General features: G+C 42.6%; 2 protein-coding genes across 2 annotated transcripts in view; both read left to right on the forward strand.

The window, feature by feature from the left end:
* Positions 1-14,088: 14,088 nt before the first annotated feature.
* On the forward strand, positions 14,089-15,830 carry LOC126390772 (cylicin-2-like). Its single transcript, XM_050045221.1, has 4 exons — positions 14,089-14,384; positions 15,099-15,230; positions 15,318-15,772; positions 15,826-15,830. Exons 3-4 carry the CDS (start codon positions 15,370-15,372, stop codon positions 15,828-15,830), a joined length of 408 nt encoding a protein of 135 aa, XP_049901178.1. The 5' UTR covers positions 14,089-14,384; positions 15,099-15,230; positions 15,318-15,369.
* myo15ab (myosin XVAb) overlaps positions 15,829-27,677 on the forward strand; it is a 60,911-nt gene continuing 49,062 nt past the window's right edge. The window contains exons 1-10 of the mRNA XM_050045222.1: positions 15,829-17,994; positions 19,682-21,925; positions 22,049-22,168; positions 22,311-22,628; positions 23,193-23,390; positions 23,567-23,799; positions 24,654-25,047; positions 25,407-25,489; positions 26,020-26,083; positions 26,202-26,311. Of these exons, the coding sequence (XP_049901179.1) occupies positions 16,006-17,994; positions 19,682-21,925; positions 22,049-22,168; positions 22,311-22,628; positions 23,193-23,390; positions 23,567-23,799; positions 24,654-25,047; positions 25,407-25,489; positions 26,020-26,083; positions 26,202-26,311 (5,753 nt within the window). The 5' untranslated portion in view covers positions 15,829-16,005. The remainder of the gene's footprint in view (positions 17,995-19,681; positions 21,926-22,048; positions 22,169-22,310; positions 22,629-23,192; positions 23,391-23,566; positions 23,800-24,653; positions 25,048-25,406; positions 25,490-26,019; positions 26,084-26,201; positions 26,312-27,677) is intronic.

Genomic DNA, 27,677 nt, shown 5'->3' on the forward strand with positions numbered 1-27,677 from the left:
TCTGCTTTTTGCCACAAAGCACCTCAACCAAATGTCATCTAAAGTTTGTTATGGAACCCTAACCCTAACCCCCTAACCCTTTTGATTGATGTTTGAGCCCCATTTTAACATCACATTTCACCACCCCATTATATCCCTGTGTGCACCGCAATGTACATAAAGCTAGCATAGTGTCAGCTAACTACCACAGCTAGAAACACGATTGGTTGACCCTTCACCCAGTCATTGGAGCACTGAAAAAGGTTGAGACCAATTCAACTTTTATTTGTAGCGTGTCATGCCCATCCGGCAGCATAAAGTGTCAGTTTTTACCTTTATGTCACCGACTTCCTTTTAAATGACTTGCGGTCTGTCTTCTTGTCATTCATAGTGTGACCGCAGCATTAGTTGATGGGACAGGACTACAATATCTTTGGGCTAATAAATGTTTAAAGTGAATATAACATGCATGACACCAATCAAACTAATTCAGGTGAAGAGTTCACTTCTGTTTGAGGGATTTTTCCAGCCACAATTGTTTGGGCTACATGTGGTATTTGCAGCTTCTACACAGTAAAGTAGGAGCTTATAAAAAGCACTGGAGGATAGTATTATATCCTTCTTGTTTTACTGCAGGCTGTTAAGGTTAAATACAAAATAATCCAAACTCACCCAAATGTTAAATTTCACATTAAAATTCATCACCCACTAAGGTTATTAAAATGCCAAGTTTATTTAAAGCATTCTATTTAAAAAAAAAAATTGATTATGCAATATCTTTGTAGACCATACAGGAATACTTTGTTTCAATGTTTCCTCAGTGTGAGTGGCAGAGTGTGGGGGTTACTGCAGGTCTGTTAAAGTCAGCCGTTCTGAATATAAATTTGTAGAGCTTGCCTGCTCACATCGCATCAGTATGCAAAGAGCAAGGGAAAGCAATTTGATAAATTGCTGCTGTACATCTTCCACATGTCATGTATAATGTGAATAAATGTCTCAAATTGCAGCACAATTAGTCAAAAAAAGCAAGTCTGGCAAGTCTGAGGCCACAGGTGTGCCCCCCGCCGCGTGTCTCCGCTTTGTGTCTAAATAGGCAAATATCAGCTATGGGTGGACTGCCCACTTTCCTCTATTTAAAAAGATCTTAAATTGTAATTTGGCTTCATCTAATAGGCTTATGAGATGCATCAGCTTTCATATAAATTCCATTTCTGTGTTTTTGAGTGCCAAGACAGGTGTTATCTCTGTTCCGCAGCACCATCCCAACATGAAAGCATGATCTCAGAACCAAGTGGTTTCTGATGATCAAATAATCACCTGCTGTGCGGAAAACAACATGATAATTTCATCTCTGTTGCCCCTTTGCTCTCATATACTCGAGAGTGGAGGAGATCTAAAGCAGCACTAAGCGAAATCCTCAGACTGTTGTGTTTTCAAAACACCCAGGAGGAACAGAGATGTTAAATTCTTTAAGCTGTATCATTATGTTTAACAGCCATTAAAGACATGCTCTCACAAAGATTCTTCATAAATGTAAGCTCATTTCTGAAGACAAATATTGCCACTCTGCATAACTTTTTATCTGTATACTATAATCAATCAATGAAATATCACAGGTATATAACATTTATGTTGCTCTAAAGCTACTGAGCATCCTCTGCATCTACTGTACTCTGGTATACTCTCCTCCCCTCTGGATATACTGTAGGTTCCTGATGCTCAATGTCAAGACAAAATGACTCATAATTTCATTTATCCCCCGGAGCTTGCAGCACTTTAATAAGCTACTGGTGTGAAATAACAGCCCTATAAAGTTTGCATAGATTTTTGTTAAAAATATATTTTGTAGCAGCTTAGGATTGAAGCTTAGGACGAATCACACAATTTGTTTTTATGGCATTATGCACGTTATATTTACCTGAATAATTTATTATTTTATGGATACAGATTTAAGCAGTAGATGGGTAGATGGACAGATGATTTCTATAAGAATCCTATAGGTAGACAGACAGACAGACATAGATAGATAGATAGATAGATAGATAGATAGATAGATAGATAGATAGATAGATAGATACTTGCCATAGCTCTAATCATTTCTCTTTATATTGATATTGCGACAAAACTCTTTTGACAGTACAGTACAGCAACAACCTCCAGGCTAGGACCAGTTATTTTGTCAGTGGGGCACATTTGACCCAGGACATAAGAGACAAAGACAGTGTTAAAGCTTTGAAAAATTTTAGTTCCATGTATAAGGTAGTAATGCACAAGATAATCAAATAAATAAGATTAGGAATAAAAATGCTATAATTGGTATTTATTTCAGTCACAGTTACAATTTTATTAAATTACAATATTGAAAACTAAATAAAACACATTCCTGTTACCCTGAGCTCAGGTGACAGCACATTCTTTCTACACCTCTTAAAAAGGCTCAATGAACAGAACAACCTCAACTGTACTAGATGGTCTCTGCATCCCAGTCTGTATTTTCCTTTCTGGAATTTGACATTACAGTAAATGTATTCTGCATTTGTTGGGATTTTTGGCAAACTGATCGACAAAGGAGGCAAGATTCAAAGTCTTTGCCATAGACTCAAATCTCAGAACACCCAGACTGCTCAATCACTCATCAGTTATGGTGGACCTGAGGTAAGTTTTCATCAGCCTCAGTGCAGGAAAGCTCCCGGGATTGCAACTATTTTGCAGAGTTTGAAGAGCTCAGAAAAACACTTCTTTATACGGCTCAATGAACAGTACCAGCTCTACTGTACTAGAGGGTCTCTGCATCCCAGTCTGTATTTTCTTTTCTGAAATTCGGCAAAACTGATGTAGTTCAAGTCCCAAGTCATCAATATTTGAATCCTACAATTGAGCAAATGAAAACAGAGCTGTCTTTTTCAGAAATGCATCACTTTTGAGGAGTTTGGATGCTATTCATTATGTCACAGTTTGTCTTTGAAAACCTTCTGTTAAGCTCATTGATCATCAGATCAATGATGAGGTAGATGAAGGCTATACAAAATCTGTCTTCGTCTGGCTCTGACTCTCTCTGACCACCAGTGGTTGGTACACAGTGTTCACTAAGTTCAGACCTTAGCCTTTTTTGGAACTGGATGTATTGCAGTATCATATAGCACAGAAATGTTCAACACTTTATCCCACAAGTTATCAAAAAATGACCCCTCCCTGAAATCATTCGATGTCTGAACTAAGGCTTAAACTAAATCAAAAGTTTTTTGAAAAGTCGAGTGATGAAGACTATAGCATATCAGAGAGAGGTTTTGTTTCTCCTAACACTTTACATAGTTTAACAAGATGCACAATTAATTCAACATCTATCCGTTCCAGAACACCTCGCGCCTCAAAAGATCTTTCACCATTGCGCTCTTGGGCTACATATTGCAGCACTCCCTTAAGGAAAGGCAATCTATCAATAATGTTATGTAGAGCCATAATTTGACATGCCCATTGAGCTTCACTTAGTCAGTGGAGTTTTCTTGGTGCACCTTTGTACATCTCTCTCACCCTGTTTATACCTTGTGTTTACATGTGTCTTGGGAAATCCAATCATGAGGGGACAGCGCAAAATTTAAGAATAAAGAGCCACCAAGACACATTGGGATCTGATCACTCAAACCCCTGGGGTAATTAGCACAGGTGGTCTGGGATGCATTTGACCACACCTTTGTAAAGTAAATGCAAATGCATCCTGATGTGTTCCCGACAAGGACTACGTCATCAATGCAAGACATGCTGTGTGACCTTCCATTGTTTTGCCCTATGGAAGGAGACGAGTTGAATTCTGCCTACAGCAATATCTCCAGCTACACCAACAAAGTTGCTAATGTGACGAGCAAGCATGTTAGCGAGCGCCTAGTGAGAATGTGTACGTCATGGCTGTGCACGGGGCCCTTTGACCTTCTAGAATAAGTGTTGTAGGCAGTAATGAAATCTTAACAAAAGTGGTCAGCTGGAGATGCATGCCAGAAACAGGTGTGATCCATGTAACAATGCCAATGTATCTTGGCTGTCCACCTTCATTTGGATCATGGAAATGCATGTTAATACCAGTGATAAACAGGCTCTCTTTGTATAGTTAGCCATTTAGGATGAACATATGACACAGATGAGAACAAATTTAAAGCTGCTTACACTTGGTATTAACATGCGTCATGGTTTATTGAATCACTATTGGACAGCCCTAAGTACAGACGTGAACAGACCCAAAGTGTCTCGAGATCTGATCATTCAGATCACATACAGAGGTGGTCATATGGCCTCATTCTTTGAACAGTGTGTATGCTCATGTGTCCTGGGACACATTGAAAGACCGCCTGGTCAGCTGATGTTCTTTGTCTAGGTAAAAGTACATTTGTGCACCAATGGCGCAATTTTAAAATGCCAAAAACTAGAAGCTACAACAATAGAAGAGCAAGAAGAGGAAGCCATAACAACAGGCAAAATGGATTCTCATGTATGGAGAACACACAAAATACACTGTGTGATTTCTATTTGGGCTGAAGTGTCAGTACAATGGAAACGTAATTGGGTGACATTTCAAAGAAGCAACACTACACCTGCTAAAACCCAGGGCGTCGATGGCGATAGTGACAGTATGTTCCTAGTTTAAGAAATGGACTTGAATCATATTGAAAACAACTATGTATTTGGTCTTTGCAAATGAAAATGATGAACGTGCATATAGAGCACAGAAGTGGCATCTGATCACAAGTGGTTACTCCCTACGCATATGACAAACTCAATGTCCATTTGTGATCTGATGACCCAAGACGCATGTTAATACCAGGTGTAAACAGGGCCTTAGATTTTTCTAGTAAGGAGAAGAGCTCCTCTGCCTCCAGGACAGCTTTTATTGTATCTACTGAAACTAAATATAGACAGTGAGAATTGAAAAGGATGTAAAAGGCATATTTCACTTGCTGTTTGATTCTAGCCTTGACCCTGAATGCTTTCCATTCATGATGGCAGCAACATCATATGCTTGGCCTACAAGGTTGTTTTTGTATTCTAGACCATGACTTTCCAATATGAGTATTATTTTTTCAGTAAGCCCTGCTGCATCTCTCCTCTCAGCAAATTCAAAATGGAGAAAGCTCTCCTGGATAGCTCCATTGACACAGTACCTGAGTACTAGAAAAATCTGTTCTTTTGTTTTTTTTTTAACATCTTTTGTTTCATCTGCCATGTTTCTGAAGACTTCACTGTTTTCACTTCTTTTGCTTGATTCTGCTTGTGTGCTTTACATTATGAATGGAAGTCAGCCTTTTTAAACAGCTTTGTCACGGTTAGTTGTCTCTAGAATTGTCATAAACTTCACTTTATTATCTCAGACTGCAGACTCATTGTACCCACTTTGAGCAGTGTTTTGTGTGGTACTGAGCAGCAGCACTTACCCTGTTGTTTTTATATATTCCAGACTTCCTCTAACCTGTTTGTTATGTTCCTTGTTTAGGACATTTGCCAGCATTGCATTAGTTGTTGCAGCTCTCTAATAGTCCCTCCATGTAATCATTGCTTGTTTGTGCCACTCAGACTTGGCATGGATTGTAAAAAAAAAACAAAACCCTGTAGATTGCTTTCTTCAAGTTTTTGAATTCAGATAGTGAGTCAAATTCTGTGTCTGTGCTATTAGGAGGGCTTAAATGTCTGCAGGCATAGCAATATACAGAGACTGATAGTTCAGAACATTAAGCCAGGGGTGAATGTTGTACCAGACACCCTTGAAGTTCCTTCTCCTGTCCCCCATCAAGGTCCCTGGAAGCAATTTCAAGTTAAGCTGTGTCAATGTGTCTTCCCATTTGCTGATATCTGTGGAAAAAGACAAACTGAAATACAGAAGGGACATCTACTATAGCAAAGAGGAAATACCAATTGGCTAACGATGTTCATAGATCAATGTCATGAGGGAAGATTTCATTAATCTCAACCATAAAACTAAACACTACTACATGGACACACCACATGAGATTTACACTGTTTTATAAGCAAGCAAATGTTTTTTCAACATCACAATGGTGGTCTAGTGCTTGTGGATGCTCACGTATCCTCTGTCTGTCTCTCACACTGTATGCCTGTATGTCACCCTCAGCCTCACCCTCGGGATCTTCATCTCTCTTCCCTTCCTGCTCTGTGCCCTCACTTTGAAAACCAGCCTCTCTAACTAACAAGTCCTCTGGCTTTTTCTCTGTGGTCCTCTCTGCTTCCTGCTGTTTCTCTTCACCTCTCTCAGCACCTGGATTGCGTGGCTCTGTCTCAATGTCTCCTTTATTATTTTGGGTGGTGATATAGGACATAATGTAATTTATTCTCTTCATTTTGATGATAATTATAAGGCAAAAAAAGGAGATGAATGCACAACACATCAGGAAACCGCAGTATACTGTGCTGGGTTGCTTGAATTATTTTTGTTGTGGTAGCCTTTCAAAACTATGTAGTAAAACTGACGAATGTACAGTACGGTATGCCATCAACTCAGGCTAACCATTCATGAAGAGAGAAATTTTCTGACAAACACTATCACAAACCTACAAAAAGTATTAATGCAAGCAAACTGTTGGCTGTTTGAGCTGGCTATTAAATTAACTAGTCAAAAACATTTACCGAAGTCTTACCCTGAGACAAATGCGAATAAAATAGTTTGACTCACCTTCAATTCTTCATAGTAGTCTTGCAACATCAGCTTTGATTCTTGCTTCTGGTCTTTTGAATCATGCTTAAATTTTGTCAGTCAGTGGCGGTGTAACGTAACCGCTCTGATAGTATGGTCCACAGGGGTGTTTTTGGACACGAGGGGGCGCCACTTCCCAGAACTGGACCCTTGATTGATGCGTTATGAGGCCTGTGGGCTGTCTGTTCCCAGATTTCAAACCGGACCAACATGTCAGCTCATTTGAAAATTTTCTTATATTACCAAAACAATTCAACAAATTGTGTTTCTGAAAACATTTGAGTCGAAAAATAAGCCACATAGTTGCTGAATCTGTCTTCATTTTAGATCAACAATGGTTAGTTCAAAGGTTTTTTGATGGTTTGCAGAGGCAGTGAGTCACACTGGATGCTACTGATTCGCATTAAGCAGCCTAGATTCAACTTTATGCAAATAAGGAGCAGATTCCCATCTCTAAAACCCAACGCTGCGCTATTAGAATACATTACAGGGCTGCTTACATAGACAATGAATGGGAAGCTTGGAAATGGCGGATCTTGTGGACATGTACCATGAGTGGTCATTTATGGTCAACATTAGACACGTATGCAGACATAGAGCCTTCTGTCCGTACTTTGTGTTCATGTTTTCAGTATTTGTGCATGTTTTCTGAAAGCGTATGCATCACCGGAAGATACGACAAAGACATCTTAAAAATGGTTGAAGTGAATGAATTGGTAATATAGTGAAAATAATTCCACTAATAATTCCAATAAGTCCACATGCTGCGATGTATTTAATAGCCTCACAGACGACTGCTGTCTGCAACGATGACTCTGTTAAAAGGTACATTATTACGACCTCCTCTACCGCCGCCATGTTTGTTGTTGTCAGGAACTTTTGAGTCTACTCTCTAGTGCCATCTAGTGGATGTATCTATGCCAAGATTAAGGATGCAAGTATGAGGGCAGTGACGGTTACAATGGTTAAATGTATCTATTTTTGTATTGCTGTGAGGAATCCGACTAGAAAGTTGAGCCACATTTGTTCCACCTTATGCATCCATGCTATGTAATTGCAAGAGAGCAATAATTTTGTTTTTATTGTGGACTCGTTGTTCAGAGGGATGCACCACAGGGGGTGCATGTTAACTGTGATTGGGGTAACTGACCCCCAACAAAAAAAGGCCACAGGCACTAGCATAGAAGAGTATAATACAGTAACTTTCCATTTCTTTTTTCATTAAGTCATGCACATGATAAAAGCAGGTTTTGCTGCCCGTTGTTCAAATTTGGATTAATGTGCTGCATTGCTCTTTGCGGCACTTCGTGTGGCTTTCCCTGAAACAAATACATTTCTGTAAAGCTCCTATAATTCATTATTTAAGCCCATAAATACAGTCTGCAGCTATACATTCCTCTGACGTTCTAATATTCCATAAATGCAGCTTCTTATCCCCTTTAAGGCTATTTGTCATTGTCAGCAAATTCATACACACACCCGTGCGCACACAAATAAGAACACACACCCTTACTTTAAACATCTTGGTGTGGGTGTGAGAGGGGATGTAGTGACTGGATTCTTCAGGGTCCTTGCCTGTACCATTGCTGAGCTGTTTGGTTGAACTGCGGATAAAAGACAGGTGCAGAAAAGTAGAATTTTTGTGAGTGACAGGAAAAAAATTCACTGTAGTTTGGAGTGCAACAGCAGTCAGGTGTGTCTCTGAACGGGAAGGGGTTCAAAATGTGACTCAAGGACACTTCAGCAGCAGCAGGGATTATTTTAAACTGATGGACACACAGCAGGGCTCTCGCTACTCCAGCAGCCTCACTATCCTCCACTATCCGGACTATCCAGGTGGAGCCTCTGTTAAGTGGATGTGGATGAATGTACCCTGCTGCTTTTCCGTCTTTCCATCACTCTCTTTCTCTTTCGTTCCATACATCCATATGTCCATCTATCCATATATCTTTGTATTTGTACTTTCTCTCTCACTCTCCTAAACACAGACAAAGACACACATGCACAGGTCTCTCTCTGTCCCGGTGGGAGCTTCCTTCAGTCACCCTCTGACCTGCTGCAGGGAGCGGGTGTCTCGGAGCAGCTGTTTCAGCTCCAGACTCAGCTGACTCCTTCAGGAGAAAAACTAATGTTGGCGATCCACTCACCGATCTGTTTCCTGCTGTACGACCAGCAGAGCCTGTAAGTGGGAAAGCTCACGACTTGACCATGTTAAACTCAGAGGCACCACGCCAGGGCACCTTTTTTCTGCTGCCACCTCGCTATTATTTCCATTTTTTGCAAGTTAGGGCTATTTACATTTTAACTCTTCATTCCAGTTATCTCTGACGTTTCACTTAATTTCTGTTCCCCAATATCAAAAGAGGTCTAGCTTAACAACCAGTGGTGGACAGTAACTAATTATATCTACTCAAGTATTGTATGTAAAGGAATATTTTGTAGGTTTACAACCAGCTTTGTATCATAACATGTGGGTAGTATGTGTAATCTAACTGTGATAAACTTCCCTCCATCTTACCAGCGCTCAGAGCTCCCTGTTAATCTGCTAGTGGATTTTTGCTGGCTCTAGGGCTGTTGCTCAAACTACAGATTGTACTTTCACATTTTCGAATGCCCACCACCACGAACACAAAAAGTATAGAGGCAATTTAGGAGAAACATCCGCTACTCTCTCTCAAACTCTGACCAAGCTTGGATCAAGCAATAAAATTAGGCAGTGCTGATAAACTTATGAACAAAGATTCTGTAGGTACTGGTACTTGAGTATTTCCCTATTTGCTACTTTATACTTCTACCCCACTACGTTTTTAAAGCCAGTGTTGTACTTTAAAACTCCACTTAAGCATTTGACATTAGTTACTAGTTACTTTGCAGATTTAGATGAATACATATTGTAAATCAACTAATATATTATGATGTATTACGGTATTATAGATTAAAGGATCCAGCAGTTTAATGTAATTAAAATGATGTCCACCTTTAGCTGCAACATTTAACACATGAATTCATCAATAATTGGGAGTGGCAGTATCTTAGTCTGTTGGGACTTGGCTGGGGAACCAGAGGGTCACCAGTTTAAAACCCCATACAGACCAAGTATGGAGTATGGACTGGCAGCTGTAGAGGTGCCGGTTTGCCTCCTGGGCACTGCCAGTGTGCCCTTGAGCAAGGCACCGGACCCTCAAACTGCTCCAGGGCGCTGTACTATGGCTGACCCAGTGCTACCTCCCTCGTTAATGCAGGTGCCTGGTGTAGATAAAAGAGCGATACACAAAGAGGTTCACCTTTCCAAATTGCCTACTTGTGTGAATTGGGAAAAAAATGAAATGTTAAAAATTAGGATTAAGATTTATAATCGGTAATATATATCATCCTGCCATTCAATTTCTTTTTTTTTTTTGTACTTAAAGTATATTTTGATGCCAATACTTTTATACTTTTACTTAAATAAAATGATGAATGCTTGACTTTTACTTGTAACCATGGTATTGTTACTTTTACTGCAGTAATAGATCTGAGTACTTCTCCCACTGCTGTCGACACCTGTCGACACATTTTCCCTACAGAAACATCACCACCTTCCTTAAACAAGGCTTGTGCTGTATATGTTATTTGAAAAAAAGCAGCTTGTGCCTGCAGGATGAAGCCATTACTTTCCTTGAATGATTCACTGAGGCCAGAGCTGGACAGGGGCCGTGGAACACGCCAAGCATTATAGATATTTACTGTTTCAGTCCCCAAAGCAAGTTGTTGTCAGAGGGACACAATTTCTAGCAGCAACTCCTAGTCGCAACACTGCCATCAAAAAATTCAAATAATTCAAGTAAGGCTTGCTTCCAGAGAGCTTAAAATAGCTACTACCCTGTAGCTCTGTAAAATCACAACACAACCACAGTGAAAGAGAGTGATGCCCTCAGCTATCATTCATCTTATCCAGTGGTTCTCAATCTTTTTGGCTTGTCACCTTAAAATGAAGCCGTGTCTACCGGCAACCACTTACAGGTTGCACAGGCTATATCTAACAGTTGTGATCAGTTCAGCCACTACATTTTTAGTTTTTCTTTTCATTGTTTCATATAAATACATTTTTATAGTGGAGCTGTAAAATCATCCAGTAATTTATAAAAGAAACAAACAGAAAACCCAAGGAAAGTCCAAAGGAAAGAAATGTTTCTGGGCAGACACATGTTTTTTTCTGCTTTGCAATCCTGTTTATCGTCTCACAACCCCTTAAGGGAGTCTTGACCCCCAGACTGGGGAACACTAATGTATTCTAATTTGTGGTATGACTAAAAGAGAGAGGGGCCTTAAGTTTTGGATTATTTAACTTCACATCACCAGCTGTATTTTAAAGCAGCTGTTTAAGTAGCCTGGTAATTGATTATGTTGCTGTCAGTGGACAAATAAATAAAAGCAGTGACCTGGTTTTGGTTAGAAATCAAGCTGGCAGGCTGGAGAGCTGCCTGCACTGACCAGGACTCTGTCTGCCAGCTGCAACATGTCAACAGTATATGAAGTGTGTTTACACTAAAACACCGCAAATTTGTCTATTGGTGTAAGTCTATGTAAATCACTGTTTCAGGAACAGCGCTAAAAATAGCTCGAGCGTAGCCAAAGGCTTGTTTTTCTTATAAAAAAAAAATAAAAAAGCAGCGAGGTCTTGCATCGTGGCGCTCCACAGTTGGTTCCATATCAAAGCCAAAACCTGTTTTGATATCGGCAGCCAGCCGGTCATGTGGGGGAGACGGCAAGGTCGTCTGGGTTATGGAGTGAATCCAGTGGAGATGCAGCAGTTTAATGGCTCACTGCTGTTTGTTTGTTGTCAGGCGGGTCCATCTGGCGGGCAACAGAAGGATTGCTCATGTGGAGACAGACGTTCACTGTACAGTGTCTTCTTGTGGCTCTCACCTTCATCCATTATGCGCCATTATAAATCCCCTGAGCCGTCTCTTGACACACTTTCCGCGTCGTGTTCAGTCCGGATGGGAGGAAATGTTAAATATCCAATGCCGTAACTACACACTAAACCTCCGGACAACAGTCAGGAAGAGGAGAGAAACCAACTTTTTACCACCAGCACGCCAACTAACTTACCTCTTTACTTTAAATTAACGGCTAACGTTAATGACACAAATTAAGCTAGGCTATATTTGACAGTTGGGCTAAACACTTAATTAAGCTAGGCTATATCATTTGACCGTTAGGCTAAAAGCTACAGCTGTAAAGCAAAAATATGTGGCTAAAATATGTATAAAATACATTAATGTTGATATTAACATTACAGTTAATTAAATTTTAATTAAGTTTACCCACCTTGTTTATTTACCACAGTGTACATCAGTGTGTATCACCGTGTATGACCGACACTGCCCACCCGCGGTGCTCATCACTTCTCACCGGAGTGTGTGGAACTCAAGCCCCCGGCGGGTCACCGAAGAATAGCGGTCGTTAAATATTCATCCTCCGATCCCGGTGGCACACTTTTCCTCTCCACTGACCGACCCCTGCTACTCTGTGCCCCGCCAAGGGAGCCGCAGAGGCAAGGAACTGTGTGGGTAGTTAAAATGAAAAAAGTTTAAACGGGATTTGTTTTAGTTTTGGGGGTTTTGTCTCCCTGCTTGACCTATAGGAGGATGAAGGAACGTGACTACGGAGCTCCAGTGTGGGTGTGCCGGGGGAGAGGTAAGTTTCTGGGTGCACTCACTCCTCCTCCCTTTTCTTTGGTCCACACAAACTCCTGTCCATCCATTTGCCTGCTCACTTTGGTTAATCTACTTCTCTCCTGCAAGATAAATGTTTATCCTGGAGTTAGACTACCAAATGTATCTCCTTTCCACTCATTATAACACTATATTAAATCATGTAAAACAATGCAAGGTGCTAATTGCTTTGTGTTGTGCAAACCTCACAATTGCTGCAGGCCTATAAACTTACCTGATCCGACTGACTCCAAACTATTAGGGGTGCTGCAGGTGTAATGCTGGTCCACTAGATAGCAGCAGATTGCTGCGTGTTTGTGTGTGTAAAGTGTGTGTGTGAAGTGACAAAGATGGTCTACTGCTTCCCCTCAGGACCTGAATGCTTTTGATGAGCCTCATCAAGTCCACTTCTGTCATAAGTCAGCTTTTCTCTCCCGGGCATGTATCCCAGTTTCTCTGTGTTGTCTCTTCTCTACAAATTCTATCAAAAGATGGAGGACCACCTGCCAGCAGCGATTGCTTTGGGAAGAGGGAGACTGGCTGCTACTCAGAGCTTTTCACGTTTGATAGGGTCTTTTCATTCTGCTTCAAAGGCAGATGTACGGTTAGAGACAAACCGTGGGAAATCCAGGAAAAAATACTCTTTCATCACGCTTTCCGTCTTTTTAATGCACATGTGCTCCCACTCAAAGACATAACTCTGCATAAACACTGTGTGCACACATGCACACACATATACACTACCTCTGGTCTTTGCTGTTTGGTAATGATCAGATAGACTTACACACCAAGACCAAAAGATCAGGATCTGGCAACCCAACACCTACACCCTGTAACAGGACAGATCTGGCAATCCGACCCCTTCCCTCTGGAAGAGGAATAATTTGGTTGATGGCACTAATAATCACAGCCCTGTTACCGATCCTTCACTGGCTCTGTGTGTGTGTGTTTGAGAGAGTCATTCTGTTATTGATACCCAGAGCGAAGACGTCATATATCTACAATACAAGTGGGTGTTTCTCCTGCCTCTGCTCCTTCTCCTGCTGTTACGTATGTGGAAGTAGGTTGGTGGCTGCCTGCGTTGCTCATATTGATGCTGTTTAAATATAATATAACTCAGAATGATGCGTCACTTATCTTTGCTCACACACACACATACAGACACCTGACAGTATATTTCACTTTGGAAAAAGAGAAGTAGTAGATTTAAGGTCAGATAGAGTAAAGATGTGTGTATGTGACTTATCTTATGCATAAGCGTACATGCTACACAGTAGTGATATGGAAATTAGATGCTGTTATGTATTCGATATTTGTGGATTTGATGACTTCCTACTTCCATTCAGTCTTATCTTCTGCATCCCGTTTCTCTCTCCCTCTTTCTCTCTCTCTACCTTTTGTATTATTTATGCCCCGCCCCCTCAGCCGCCCAGAGCTCTCGAGTTTCACCTGTAGAGCCAAATGACAAATTAAGACTCCTTCTACGACCCGCCACAAGGAACTCCTCAATTGCACTCAAACATGTACACATATATACGCACATGCAAACGCACACACGTACACACAAACGGGCAACCCATCTGCCCTTTTTTCTTTTCCCTCAGACACACACACTTACTTACACACACCACACACACTAGCTGTCACACACTCTGAGGAGGGCAGTGTGAACAGAGTGCTGTGTTGAGTGAGGGAATGTGTTGTAGTGAGCAACAGAGGACGGAGTAGGTCAAAGGAAGAAGCTGAGTGTGACCTAACGACTTTGTCCTGGAGTTTGTTTGTTTTTTGCTTCAGTGTGGGGTTTTTTAACCTCTAAAGAAGACACGTACTTCAAGGACACAACAAATTTGAAGACTGCAGAGATTCTGGCGACCAACACACTTGCTCCTCTGTACTGTTTGTCATTGAATGTGGAGGTGACTATGATGGAAAGCTGTCTTGGTGAATGTGTGTGGTGACACTGCCACAAGCCACCTACAAGTCTACAAGAGAAAGACTGGACCGGAGAGAGGGTAGAGCTCAAGCTGGAGTAACAGCTGCATGTTTTGTTTGTGTGTTTTTAATGTTTGTCTCCATTTGTTACAGACAGCAAATGCTTCAGGGTTCATACTGTGTGGAAATTAGTAAAACCAACATAGTAAAAATCACTTTTGTAAGAGTTCGCAGTGAGGTTAAGCTTCATAATACAATTAATGTGATGCATTATTAGATTTATAAAAGGTGTTCAGAGCTGTGACCAACTGAACCATTTGACCTTAAAGGCTACAACAGAGCTTGACTCCTCTTGATAGGGGTTGCATAACTTTATAGGGGTCAGAGCTTTCTCAAATCAGATATCTCATCTCTAGATAGTGTGTACAAATGGTGAGATAGGGCTTAGAGAGTGTGCAGTTGAGGAACTGAGCCAGGTTCAGAGATTTAGAGCAGGGTTGAGTCAGGAGTTTGAGATCCTTGCTTGGAGAACATTCAGTGGCAAGATGGGTGGCAGTTTTCGACATCTTAAAAAACAGTTTGTGGTGCAAACACATAAACACAGACTTAATAATTTTTGAATAATACATTCTAACAGAATTCCTGAATGGGATGGTGACAGATGGTGAAGATTAAGGTTTACTTAACTACTTGGTTTCACTGTGTGTATGCTAGTGTTTGTGTGTATATACCTGCATGTTTATGTGTGTGGACGGTAAAAGATTGCTGAAGTTTATCTATGTATGTCTGGACAGGAGCCTTCATGGGGACCAGATTTGGACAGTGTAGAACTGCTTTGGCCAGGTGGACCTGTCCTCACACAGAACCTGCATATAGTGCTGGTGCAAATTCACCAAGGCATATCTAAACCAAGGAATCTTTTAAAGGTCAGACTCCTGATCATATTTTCTCAACATACCAAATCATAAATTATTCATGTTAAACTTGTACATGCATCGTTTGTGTGTTTGAAGGTCTACAGCATCCTGAAGAGAGGGCATGGTGTGCTTCTAGCCACCTGTGAAAATGCCCAAGAAAGACGCCAAGAAGGACGCAAAGAAGGGTGGAAAACCTGAACCAGAGAAAAAGAAAGAGGAGGAAAAGAAAGGGAAGGATGACAAAAAGGGAGGAAAAGAGGACAAGAAATCCAGCAAGGATGATAAGAAAGGTGGAAAGGATGATAAGAAGGGTGGAAAAGATGATAAGAAAGCTGGGAAGAAGGGAAAAGAGGAGCCACCTAAGGGGAAAGATGATGGAAAGAAAGGAAAAGACAAAGGGAAAAGTAAGAAAGTGGAGTCAGAGGAGGAAGAGGAGGAACTCCTGAGTGATGAGGAAGAGGATGAGGAGTTCAGTGATGAAGAGGATGATGAGGAAGAAGACTCAGAGGATGACAGGAGAGGGAAGGGGCGGGGAGGCAAGGGGGCTAAGGGTAAAAAAGGGGGGAAGTCTAGACGTGGGGACTCAGAAGAGGATGACGAGGAGGATGAAGATGAAGAAGAGGAGGATGACTATGATGATGATCACGGCAAATCCAAAAAGAAATCAAAAGATGCACGCCACCATAAAGGGGGGAAATCTGATGCTGACGCAAAGAAGAAGAAAGGAAAAAAGGATGATCCGCAGCTTCCGAAAAAGGAAATCCCAAGGAAAGGTCTGAAGAACATGTCCAGGATGTTTATGAAGTTTTCTGGCTTCAAGAGGCGCAGGAACAGCAGAAAGAAGCTGAAAAGTACGTCGCGTTTGTTCCTGGGGTTGGGGAAAAGAAAGTTCCGACTTGCTAAGAAGAAACGCCGCAAGTCCATGCTGAAGAACACCTCTCGATTCATGATGAGGTTTAAGGCCAGCAAAAAGAGGAAAAAGGAGAAAGAGGCCAAAGAAAAGGCGGAACAAAATGGGGGGAAGAAGCCAACTTACATGCTGCTTCGTCTTGGAGGAGGGAGAGAATCAAATGAGAAGAAGGGGGGTTTCTTTAAAAACTTATTTGGAAAAAAGAGTGGTGATGGGCCTCCTGACGACTTCAAGAACAGAAGTATGTTGCTGGGTAAGGTTGCAGCAGCAACTAACTGGCTGACCAAACGCTTCCTGTCCACTAAAATGCGAGGAAATGCAGGACACCATGGCTGGGGTGGACGAAGAGAACATAGCCGACAAGCCAGCTCCAGAGGTCATCTTCATGGTCACTATAACAATGGTTATGAACATGGGGAGGAGGCTTATGGATACGACCAGCGACATTCAGTCCGCCACAAAGGGTATGGAGGATATGATGATGGTTATGGTGGTTATGGAGATGAGGCAGCTGCAGCATATGGAAGCGAGGGTCAGTATGGTTACTATGACAATGGAGCAGGGGTAGCAGACTATCAGGACCTGGGTTACTATGAGGAAGAAGGACTCTATGATCCAAATGCAGAATATTATGAAGGTGGTCTTTATGATGATGGCATGGGGGACTACTACAACCCTTATCCCCCTGCCCAAGGCTACTATAACAACCAGGAAGCTGATTACTATGGTTACCAGCAACAACAGGAAATGACAATGTATGGTGACGAGGGTTTGGACTACTATGCACTAATGGGTGAGGACCATATGTATGGAGGAGAGGTTGATGGATTCCTTCATCCTCAGGCTCAGGGTTATTATGATGAAAATGGTCAGGGAGTTTACTATGATGACGGACAAGGGGGTTACTTTGACAATGGACAGGCAGGTCTTTATGGGGACCCTTATGCAGCAACTATGGGAATGCAAGGGGGATTTCCACCAGACTATCAACTTAGTTATAGTGATGCTGGCATGCCCTACCAAGACTACAGCTCCCAGCAGGTCACTGGATTCCCACCAGGAGGCCAGCAAGTCTTTGACTTGGGAGGGCAAGGGATACAGGGCCTATATGGGGACCAGTATGTAGACCAGTATGATCAGTATGGAGATGATACCGGTGGAGTTCAGGGAGGGGAAATGACATTTAGAGTTCCGAGACCTCAAGTACGCCTTTTTGGAAAAGAGCGTCTAGATGTGCCCATGCCTCCTCCACCAACGTTGCCACCTGATCCAGAATTTGAAGGCATGTCAGAAATCCAGTATGAAGACCAGAATCCTCTTGCACCAGGGCAATTTGGTGACATGATGGCAATACAGCAGCAAATGGGAATGTCACCACAACAACAAATGATGATGTCCCCTCAAGAACAAATGATGATGCCCCCCCAGATAATGTCACCGCAGCAACAAATGATGTTACCACAGCAGCAGATGATGCCCCAGCAAATGATGTCACCACAGCAGCAGATGACGTCACAACAAATGATGTCACCACAAGAGCAGATGATGTTACAACAAGAACAGAGTATGTCCGCTCAATTGATGCCATCACAGATTCTGTCACCACAGCAACAAATGATGATGTCCCCTCAAGAACAAATGATGATGCCCCCACAGATAATGTCACCACAGCAACAGATGATGGCACCACAGCAACAGATGATGGCACCACAGCAACAACAGATGTTACCACAGCAACAGATGATGCCCCAGCAAGTGATGTCACCACAGCAGCAGATGATGTCACAACAAATGATGTCACCACAAGAGCAGATGATGTTGCCACAGCAACAGATGATGTCTCCTCAAGTGATTCCACCACAGGTAATTCTAGCTCTGTTGTGTCATTGATGTTATATAACCACCCTATGTAACACCAGAGGGTAATAGAAGGACAACTTTGCCGTATTTCAACCTGATTGCTATAGAGTGGCCCAAGAACAAGTCCAGAAATCTGGAAATAAGTTAGCATTTTTGCAGTCCTGGTTCCCTCGTCTTAAAGTCAATTAGTTTTTTGAAATGGTTTTTGGTTAGATGCCTGAAAAAAAGTCTGCAGCATTGTTGTGGGTGAGATGTTAAATCATACAACCATAGGTTGTTTATAACCTAATGATAGCTTTTACTACTGGTGATTGCATTTAGGCTTCAAAAATCACAAAAGAGCTGTTCATTTATGAAGATTATCTTGGTGAGCAAACATATAAGTACCATAAACGTTTGTTTGCCACAGAGCTTATTTTGTGCAATAATCCAACAGCCAGTTGAAAAATCCCATAGGCTTTTTGACAAGGGAAACAGGGCGACGCCAACTTCTGTGTCGGCATACAGAAAAACATCATCCCTGGAGCACTATATATATAATGTGAGGTGAGCATGTGGAAATGTGATAAAAATTCCCACAGTATGCTAGAGAGCACACCTCCACTGCCTGCCCAAGCCCGAGTTACAGAGGCTGTAGTTATTTATTTTAACTTATTCAAACCTAGAAGAAAAGAAAAAAATCCACCACATTGTTAGCTTTCAGATATTGAAATTTTAACTTATAGCATAAGACAATGAGTCATATTAATACTTGAGTGAATAATAAAAAAAAACATTTCTGTGATATATTTAAGTAGGAATATTTGAGGCTACTCAACAGCCCAAGTGGCTACTCTTGTATATTAGTCTTCTTAAAACAATGAACATTTCCCTATTAGCCTGATTAAATTCTCACTATCAGCAGCTACTATTAAACTTGCTCTTTTCCCAATATAGCAGAGTTATTTAATACAATTGACATATTATTACATGACTTGTCATAAATAAAAAGGTTAAAGAAACAGTAATACTGATTGCTTGTGAGACTCAGATGGTTTGCTCAGGCCAGTATCTAGAGAGCATGGTTGTGTGCCAGTAGGGGACTTGACTAGTCAGTTGCTTTACACAAATAATGCTTAACTATTGTAGCCAACCACTAAATAAGTCTCACCTAAACCTCTAAACTTTTTCTAACCTAATGCTGGTTGTTTATGACCAGTAATATGGTAACTAATGTAATATTAGTTGCCAGTGGCAACTAATGTGGACATTGTCAGTCAGTCAGTGGTTTCCAAATGTCAGCATAGTAAAATATTAGCCACACAAATTCCATGCTTCTTGTGCTCGTAAGGGTTTTGTAGCTGCAAGGAGCCGTGTTGGTGTGAACTGGAGGTGGTCACTTGTTGCATACTCACATAAAATATAGTTTTTAGGTGCATTTTGAAAAATGCATTCCTCCACACTTTACAATATCGACAGTTAAATGCTTTCTTGATCTCCCCAAAATCATTTAATTGTGGAGCAGATGTGCCAGTTTACTGAACTTTTTGATAGGGTGGATGGTTGTATTCTAATATGAACACCATACATTCACTTCAGCTTTAATACTATGTTCAGCACAGCTATCCCATTTTCACCAAATGTATGGCTGTCTTAGCTTTTTCATTCTAAATCTATTCTATACTAATTTTTTGTTGTGTTTTTCTAGCAGCAGATGATGACAGACCCAATGATGATGTCACAGCAACAGGGTTATGGCCCTATGATCCCCACTCCAACTGCCATGATTATTAAGCAAGCAAGTATGTCCCCCCTTCCTGCGCGCCGCCTGCAACCCTCTCCAACGCCATCCCGCCGCTCTGTCATCATGCCCTCCCCAATTATGCAACGCCATCCCATGGCCTCCCCAGTACCTTCTCCTATGCTTCCACAGAGACGCAGCCCCTCCCCACAACCATCCATGAGGAGTGGGCTCATTAATGCCCAGAGACCCCCCTCTGTTATGTCAAGACGAATCTCACCTCCTACCTCCCCCATGGCTTCCCCCCACGCCCGTCGTAGAATGCAACCGCAGAGATCACCGTCTCCCCTGGCTAGGGGGCCCTCACCCCCTCACTCTCCTCGTGCCTCCATGATCCGGCGAAGTCCTCCTCCTTCACCAAGAGCTTCAATGATACAGCGTTCTCCACCTTCCTCTCCCCGTGCTTCCATGAGGAGGCGAAGTCCCCCAGCCTCACCCACTCCAGCACGTAGCCCGTTTGGAGGGAGAAAGATACGTGGTCCTCTCTCGCCTCCCCTCTCCCCTGGTCATGCATCTCGACCTCACTCTCCACAGCTCAGTAGAAGACCATCTCCCTCTCCCTCCCCATCTCGTCGGAGTTTGTCCCCTGCTGGGCCTCGGCCTGCCCCATCATCTCCGACCCTCTCTCGTCGCTCAACTCGGCTGCTCAGGGACCCCACACCATTGGCCCGGCCTAGGATGGGGGGAAATGTTCCCTTAGGTACTGTCAGGCCCTCGCCTATGGGTCTCAGAGGGCGCCCAGTACCCCCACCCACCCAGAATGTGCGTCCATTCCGTGCCTCCTCCATACGAAGCAATAGGTCTTCTGTTCTCACAGTGGACTCCTCTCTCCTCTCGTCTCCTTTTCACTCTCCTCACATGGTCCACCGTGCTCCCCTGGGAAGGAGAGAATCCAGCCGATTTCCTCCTCGCCCCGTGGCTCGAGGACGTCCCCTCATGGCCCAGCAGTCCATAAGGAGGATGCCTCCTGCCTCTCCACAGCCCTCTCTTAAACACATGCCACATCCTGCATCCCCACGTCTCTCTCCTCGACTTTCTCGTCAGTCCTCGCCCCTCCTGCCCCCTCAGTCTGCCCATCCACCCGTTTATGCACCAGAAGCTTATGTGTCTGGCCCCTATGCTGATCCTTATACTGAGCACTCGCCCCATCAGTTTGTCGCCCCCTCTTCTCCCATGTTATCTCGTGCTATGCGGAACCAGTCTATTCGACAGGCCTCTTTTGCTTCCCCCTTTGGCCCAGAGCCAGCCCAGGTGGTAGACATGGGCGGGATGGTTACCGAATATGTAGAACCTTATGCTCCTTCATCCCCTACGCTTTCTGGTGCAATGCAAAACCAGGTAATTCGGGATGCATCCTATCTTTCCTCACTGCCAAGACCAGTGTCACCTTATGAGCAGCCTGTAGCTCCTTCATCTCCCATGCTGTCTGGTGCTCTGCAAAATCAAGCAATACGAGGTGCATCCTATACTTCTCCTTTACCAAGGCCAATGTCCCCTTATGAGCAGCCTATGCCCCCTGCTTCCCCAATGCTGTCAGGAGCTCTGCAAAACCAGGCAGTGAGAGAAGCCTCCTATGTATCTCCTCTTCAAAGGCCTCAGTCTCCATATGCCCCATCTGCTCCTTCATCTCCAATGCTTTCTGGAGCCATGAGACATGGTCAGGCACTAAGGGGTGTGGCTTCTTATCAAACTCCACACCTCCGTCCACCATACGGACCAACTGTTGTTACTCCATATGATTATATCTCTGAGCCTGGCCCATCACCACTGCTTCATGATGCCCTTCAGAACCGGTCTAATTTGCAGAATGTCTCATCTTTAAGATCCCCTATGATGCAACGCCGTAACCCCTATGCACCAGCTGGGCCTCAGCTCCATAGTGCTCTTCAACAGAACCCAAACCTTCGCCATGCATCTTATCAGACACCTATGCAACTCAGACGGTCTCCATATGGACCCCAACCACCATCTTCACCAATGTTAGGAAGTGCCCTGCAAAACCCGCAGTTGATGCAAGCATCATACCGGCTGCCAGATGGAACCTTGGTGTCACCATATGCAAGTTCACCATCCTCCCCATTGCTCGGCCGTGCCTTGCAAAATCAACAAGTCCGTGGAGCCTCATATACCTTGCCTGATGGATCAATTATAAGGGTAGGTATAAAAGGAACATGTCAAAATAACTATACAACCTGACATGTATGTTTGTCTACACACAGAAAAACAATAGTTTTATTACAATTACTCTCTGGTATAACCCTCCACCTTTAATCACAGGACCCACGTCTCCCCCAGAAGCCCATGTCCCCTAACCTTTCCAGAGCTCTTCAGAACCAGGATCTCAAGGCTGCTTCATATACTCTCCCTGATGGCACCATTATAGACCCGAGACAGCAAGTAACCCATAACTCATGATCCTTTACTTTAATAGTATTGATCTCTTATTATTTTATTCCTTTTTATGTCTCACATTTTGTTAACCATGTATTAGTTAAAGCTAATGAATATTATTCTCTGTCTACTGCCTCTGCTCATTCAGCAACCTATTTCCCCAAACCTGGCTAAGGCCCTAAACAACCCAGCTCTGCGTGAAGCCTCCTATTCACTCCCCGATGGTACTATTGTGATTGACCCCAAGAAACCGAAGTCCCCAAACCTTGCAGCAGCTCTTCAGAACCCTTACCTGAAAAGTGCATCTTACACCCTGCCTGATGGGACTATCATCATCGATCCACGGAAACCTGTATCTCCAGACCTCGCTGGTGCCCTTCAAAACTCACCCCTGCGGAACGCCTCCTTCACACTACCGGAAGGGGTTCAGGACCCCAATACACCCATTTCACCAAACCTGGCTAAGGTTAGCCATGGCTTCAGACTCTTTGGTTTCGTACATTTTCACTTTCACACTGCCTGTTACATTGTGTTTGTGATAATCTATTAGTCTTTCCTTCATTTTTATATAGTTTGACTTGTGTACAGGTAGAGGGATTTGAAATAGCTTCCATAAATTGTTGTAGATTTTGTTTTGCTCATAGAGAATGGGAAGTTGACGTCACACGATATTTAGATGGAGGCATTATCTTGTGTTCTCTTTATGTCTTCATGCTTGTGCCTCCTACGGTGGTCAAGTAGCGGTATTTGGACAAAATACTCATGATAAACAACATAGATCCCTATGACTTGGAGGTACCTGAAGGTATGTCACAGGGGCACCATCTTTGAGATATGCACTCTGTTATCTATGTTATCTACATTACCAAAGTGTATGCACTCAGTCCAAAAACAAGATGACGTCGACTTCACATTCTCTGTAATGATTGGTGATCAAATGTGCTGCTTTAATTCTACTGACGATTCATTGAATTGCAGTTGTGTACCACTCAGGCTTACCATAACTGAAACCAGCTGTTGTATTACCTAGGCCCTCAGTAACCCAGCCTTGAAAGGAGCTTCATACACCCTCCCAGATGGTACCATTATAGTGGACCCAAGGAAACCTAAGACCCCCAACCTGGCAGCTGCCCTGCAGAATCCCTATCTAAAGAATGTGTCCTACACCCTGCCTGATGGAACCATCATCATTGACCCGCGGAAACCAGTTGGCCCGGACCTGTCTAAAGTTTGTACCTCAGTTTAACTTTTCTGTTGCACCTGTTTGTTTTGTTTGCTCTTTTTTCACCCAGTGAAAATCAATCATAGTATTTTAGCCATTACAGACTTTTGAATTCTACACTTTGATGACAGTAAATTGCCAACTCTCAGCCTTGAATAACTGCCTGGTGTCTTGCTCTGTAGGCTCTTATGAATGAAAACCTTCGTAGTGCATCGTACCGCCTCCCTGATGGCACCCTGGTTATCCCTGGCCAGAAGCCCAACCTTTCATCTGCTCTGAGGCGAAACCAGGCACTTCGGTCTGCAGGTCTTTATCATCTAACAGAAGACTCTGTACTGTCAGGCGCACCAAAACCTACCCCTCCAAACCTCGCCTCTGCGCTGCGGAAAGAGGAATTCCGTGGTGCCAATTTCAGGTAGTGAACTTTGCTATAAATGAACACTAGAACAAATAATGACCTGCTTGTCTAGGTGTTGCACAGAACTACCTGTTGAGAAAACAAGTTTCAAGCTAGGCATTAAGTTTTTACCAGTGGAGAATAAATTACCAGCCCTTTCGAAAAGAAAAGATCCAGGAACTCTAGAACAAAAGGAAACAAAACTCAGAAACTAAACTAGGAAGTCCCCTGTTTCCATTGCATCTGAGGAACCCTTGAAGGTTAGGCCAATAAGACCGATGCTGGATTTTATGTTTCTTGTTATCTCACTTTGTTCTCTCCTTTGTCCTCTCCCTCTTTGTCCCTTATTAACTCTCTACCTCTCTCAACTGCAGCTCCCTCTGTCTCTCATTAGTTCCATCAAACCATTCACACTTCCTTGTCTCGCTTTTTTTAAAATAGTTAGGACAACAAAGTCTGATGTTTTTAACATTAGTAAACATCAAAAATGTTCAACCCTCAACCTCTTAGTGTTTTAACAGTCCTCGTTTAATGAACGAAACATGCACATAAGTGGCACACAAGTTCCCAAGAGTTTTCCTTTGACCAGTCAGTACCATCTGACCTTGCAAAAAGTACTCATCTGAGAGCAGGAACTTTTTACACCTTGAACTGTTGCACATGAGCTAAATTTAATCTCTGTTTTATGCAGTTAAAGTTGAGATTTACTTCCTGACTTCCTCAAAAGGTTCTTGGTCCCTTGTAAATGTTCCTGCCCTGGAAACGCCCTAAATGTCGAAAAGCTGCTAAAATTGCCATTTATATCACATTGACAAATGTCATATTTTTGTGTTACACATTCTTAATTGAAGTCACCATTCTTTGCTCCACAGGCTGCCGGATGGCTCTGTTCTCACGCGTCGCTTCCAGATCCCAAGCCTGTCTGAAGCCGTCCAAAACCAGCAGCTTCGCTATGCTTCGTACAGGGTGCCAACAGGCCTGCAGGGTGAGGATAATCGCTATGCTGTGGTTCCACCCTATGGGCCGCGCTCAGGACACTGGGCCAGGAATGCCCAAGGAGGAGGGGAGGGAGGGGAAGACGTTTGGGCAGCTGAGAGGGTTTTACCACATGGGACGGTCCAGAATCTTTCAAAGTGGTCCATGTACAGAGAAGATGGGGTGTTAGAAGGATATTCACCAACACCTCGATTTGCAGACGGACAGCCTAAGGACATAGACTGGACTCCTGACAGAGATAGAGTACCCGGTCAAAGCTGGTATGACAAGGTAGCTACACTGATTAATTCATGTCTTTATTCATATGTGTATGAGAAGGCAGCATTTACCCATTTTTAGTTTTTAATGAAAGTTGATTTACAATAAATTGTGATAGCAGTAAGAGGGATATCAACAATATTCTAGCAATAGCTGTGAAATGAACAACACAGAAGCTGGATGGCATACAAAATCATTACAAAAAAGAATATTTGAATTTCTGCATATTTTATATCAGCTCTGCATCAAGTGATAACAATATCCCTCAAGCTTTGGCAATGTTTCATGGCAGGGTTGGACTAATTACATACCATTATGTGTGTGTGTGTGTGTGTGTCTGCTTGTCTGTGTGTGTGTGTGTGTGTGTCCAGATCTACTCTATCCTAAGCATGCCCACAACAGGCCACAGGGTGAAACGCTGGGCGGAGGGAATGGAGGACATGACACAACTGCCGTAAGCAGAATCCAGCATTAACAAACAGCCTTACAGTCATTCATGTCACAAACTTGGAAGCATTTTGTTGCTCCAGCGTAGAGCAACACAGCTCATTTCAATGCATATCCTTTCAGTTTCTTCAAGCAACTATTTACAGTGTATGTGTGTGTAGTTGTGTGTGTGTCACAGCGTGCCTGTAGGCTTTGAAAATCCTTGAAAATTTTTTGGAGTTCAGAAAGAAATCCCTAGCATTAAGTATGTTAAGTATTTTATTAAAATGCAACACCCAAAGAGATCTCTTCACATCCTGAGGAATCCCCTGCATTAGATATGTGTGTCATTCCAACAGCAGTTTAAAGAGAAATTATTCCACAGTTATTTCCTGACACGCTGCCAAGTGACGACTCTCGCTGATGTCTGATTTTGATATCTTGAATGTCATTGAAAAGTAATTAATATTGGATGTCAAAGTGAGTGTGAGAATCCTCCTGCAGTGTGACAATATATCTGCTCTGTACGTGTTTAATTTCATCTGTGTTTAATTTCAGTGAGCTGAATGAGACCACAGTTCTGATGAACCTGAAGAAGCGCTATGACCAGGAACTGATATATGTATGCTTCATTTATAATATGCAAATGAGATAACTAATATCGTCAAATGTCATGTACGCCTGTTGCATCTACTTATCCACTGTCCTTAGTCTTTTATTTCTCTCTTTTTCCCACACAGACCTACATAGGCAGCATCCTTGTGTCCGTGAATCCCTACAAGTTGCTCAACGTGTATGGCACAGACATGGTGCTTCAGTATGCTGGTCGCGGCCTGAGCGACAACCCTCCGTAAGACCTGGGAGTGTGTGTGTTTATATGTGTGTTTGACCTGGGCAATTAGTCCCTGAATTTTCACCTCTAGCACAGAGGTCATGTTTTCAATCTGGTTTGCTTGTCTGTCTATTTGTTAATAAGCACTGCCTACTTACGGTTTTGTGCTCCAATAGTGAAACCAGTCGTTATGCAGCAAAGGTGAAACTCAAAAAACTGTATCCACTGATTTACTTCTGGGGCCTGGGGCAGGTGATTAGTATTTGATTATAGCGCACTTCCTCATGTATTTTCATTCAATATTCTTGGGGAGTTGATAAACAAAACATTTCTGGAATCGTTACAACATAAGGAATATGAAAACTAATATTTCCATTTTTTTAAACTATGGTGGCCAAAACACCTTTTTAATTGTCCGGTTCCAAGCTATGCAGGTGTTTGTTTTTGGTGGCTAAACATACATTTTATTTATTCTGATATTCACATAAACTAAGAACAGTCACTTGGATTTGAATTCACTGAATTTGGTGGTGGAGGGTCAAAGGTCAAGGTCACTGTGACCTCATAAAACATGTTTTCAACTTTAACTCAAGAACTCATAGACTAACATTTCACATAAATGTCTGATGACATTTTATATCCCAAAGGTCAAAGGTCAACTTTTCTGTGATATCATAATGCAAAAACACTTTTCATGGCCATTATTCAACATCATAACTCTCAGGGACAGAAGGGGAGACATTTGGTCAGATACTGAATTGGTGACCGTAATCCTGAAACTGTGCTGATTGTATAAATCTTTAATGTTTGAAGCATCCATGTTTTTACAGACATGGATGGAAACTGTAAGAGAAACTTGACTGGTGTGCAGAGGCATGCAACCACGAGGCGGTAATTCTAGTTTTAGTGATTGTCTGTGAACTCAAAATGTCATTCTTTATCTTCAGAATTTTAGATCTTGAGTCCTCATCGTTCTCACATTGTATACTGCACACGCAAAGGTCTTTGCATTGTAAGTCTCTTGACCTACACGAACACATTTGTGTTGAACAATATGCTTTGCAATGGCATCTCACCATTTAAATGATGGCCTGAGGAGCTGGTAGTATATCAGTGGTAGTGGGTCTTAACTGGCCTTCATCCTCCATTTGTGTTCAAGGTTACTTGCTGTTAAACGCATGCATGGCCCCAAACTTGAGCTTGCAGCTTGCATTTTGAGTGAAGGTTGAAATCAGGACATTGTGAACCTAACTGTTATTAGCATTCTCGGAACCCATCGGCTTTATTCGGCGTCTGACTTCCGGCAGACGGCGATACAGCCTCTGGGGGCAGACCCCTGATTTTTTGGCATTCCGGTTTGATTTGGGTGGAGGAGGCGAATTTC

Source organism: Epinephelus moara, chromosome 5 (assembly GCF_006386435.1).
Source record: "Epinephelus moara isolate mb chromosome 5, YSFRI_EMoa_1.0, whole genome shotgun sequence".
NCBI lineage: Eukaryota > Metazoa > Chordata > Actinopteri > Perciformes > Serranidae > Epinephelus > Epinephelus moara.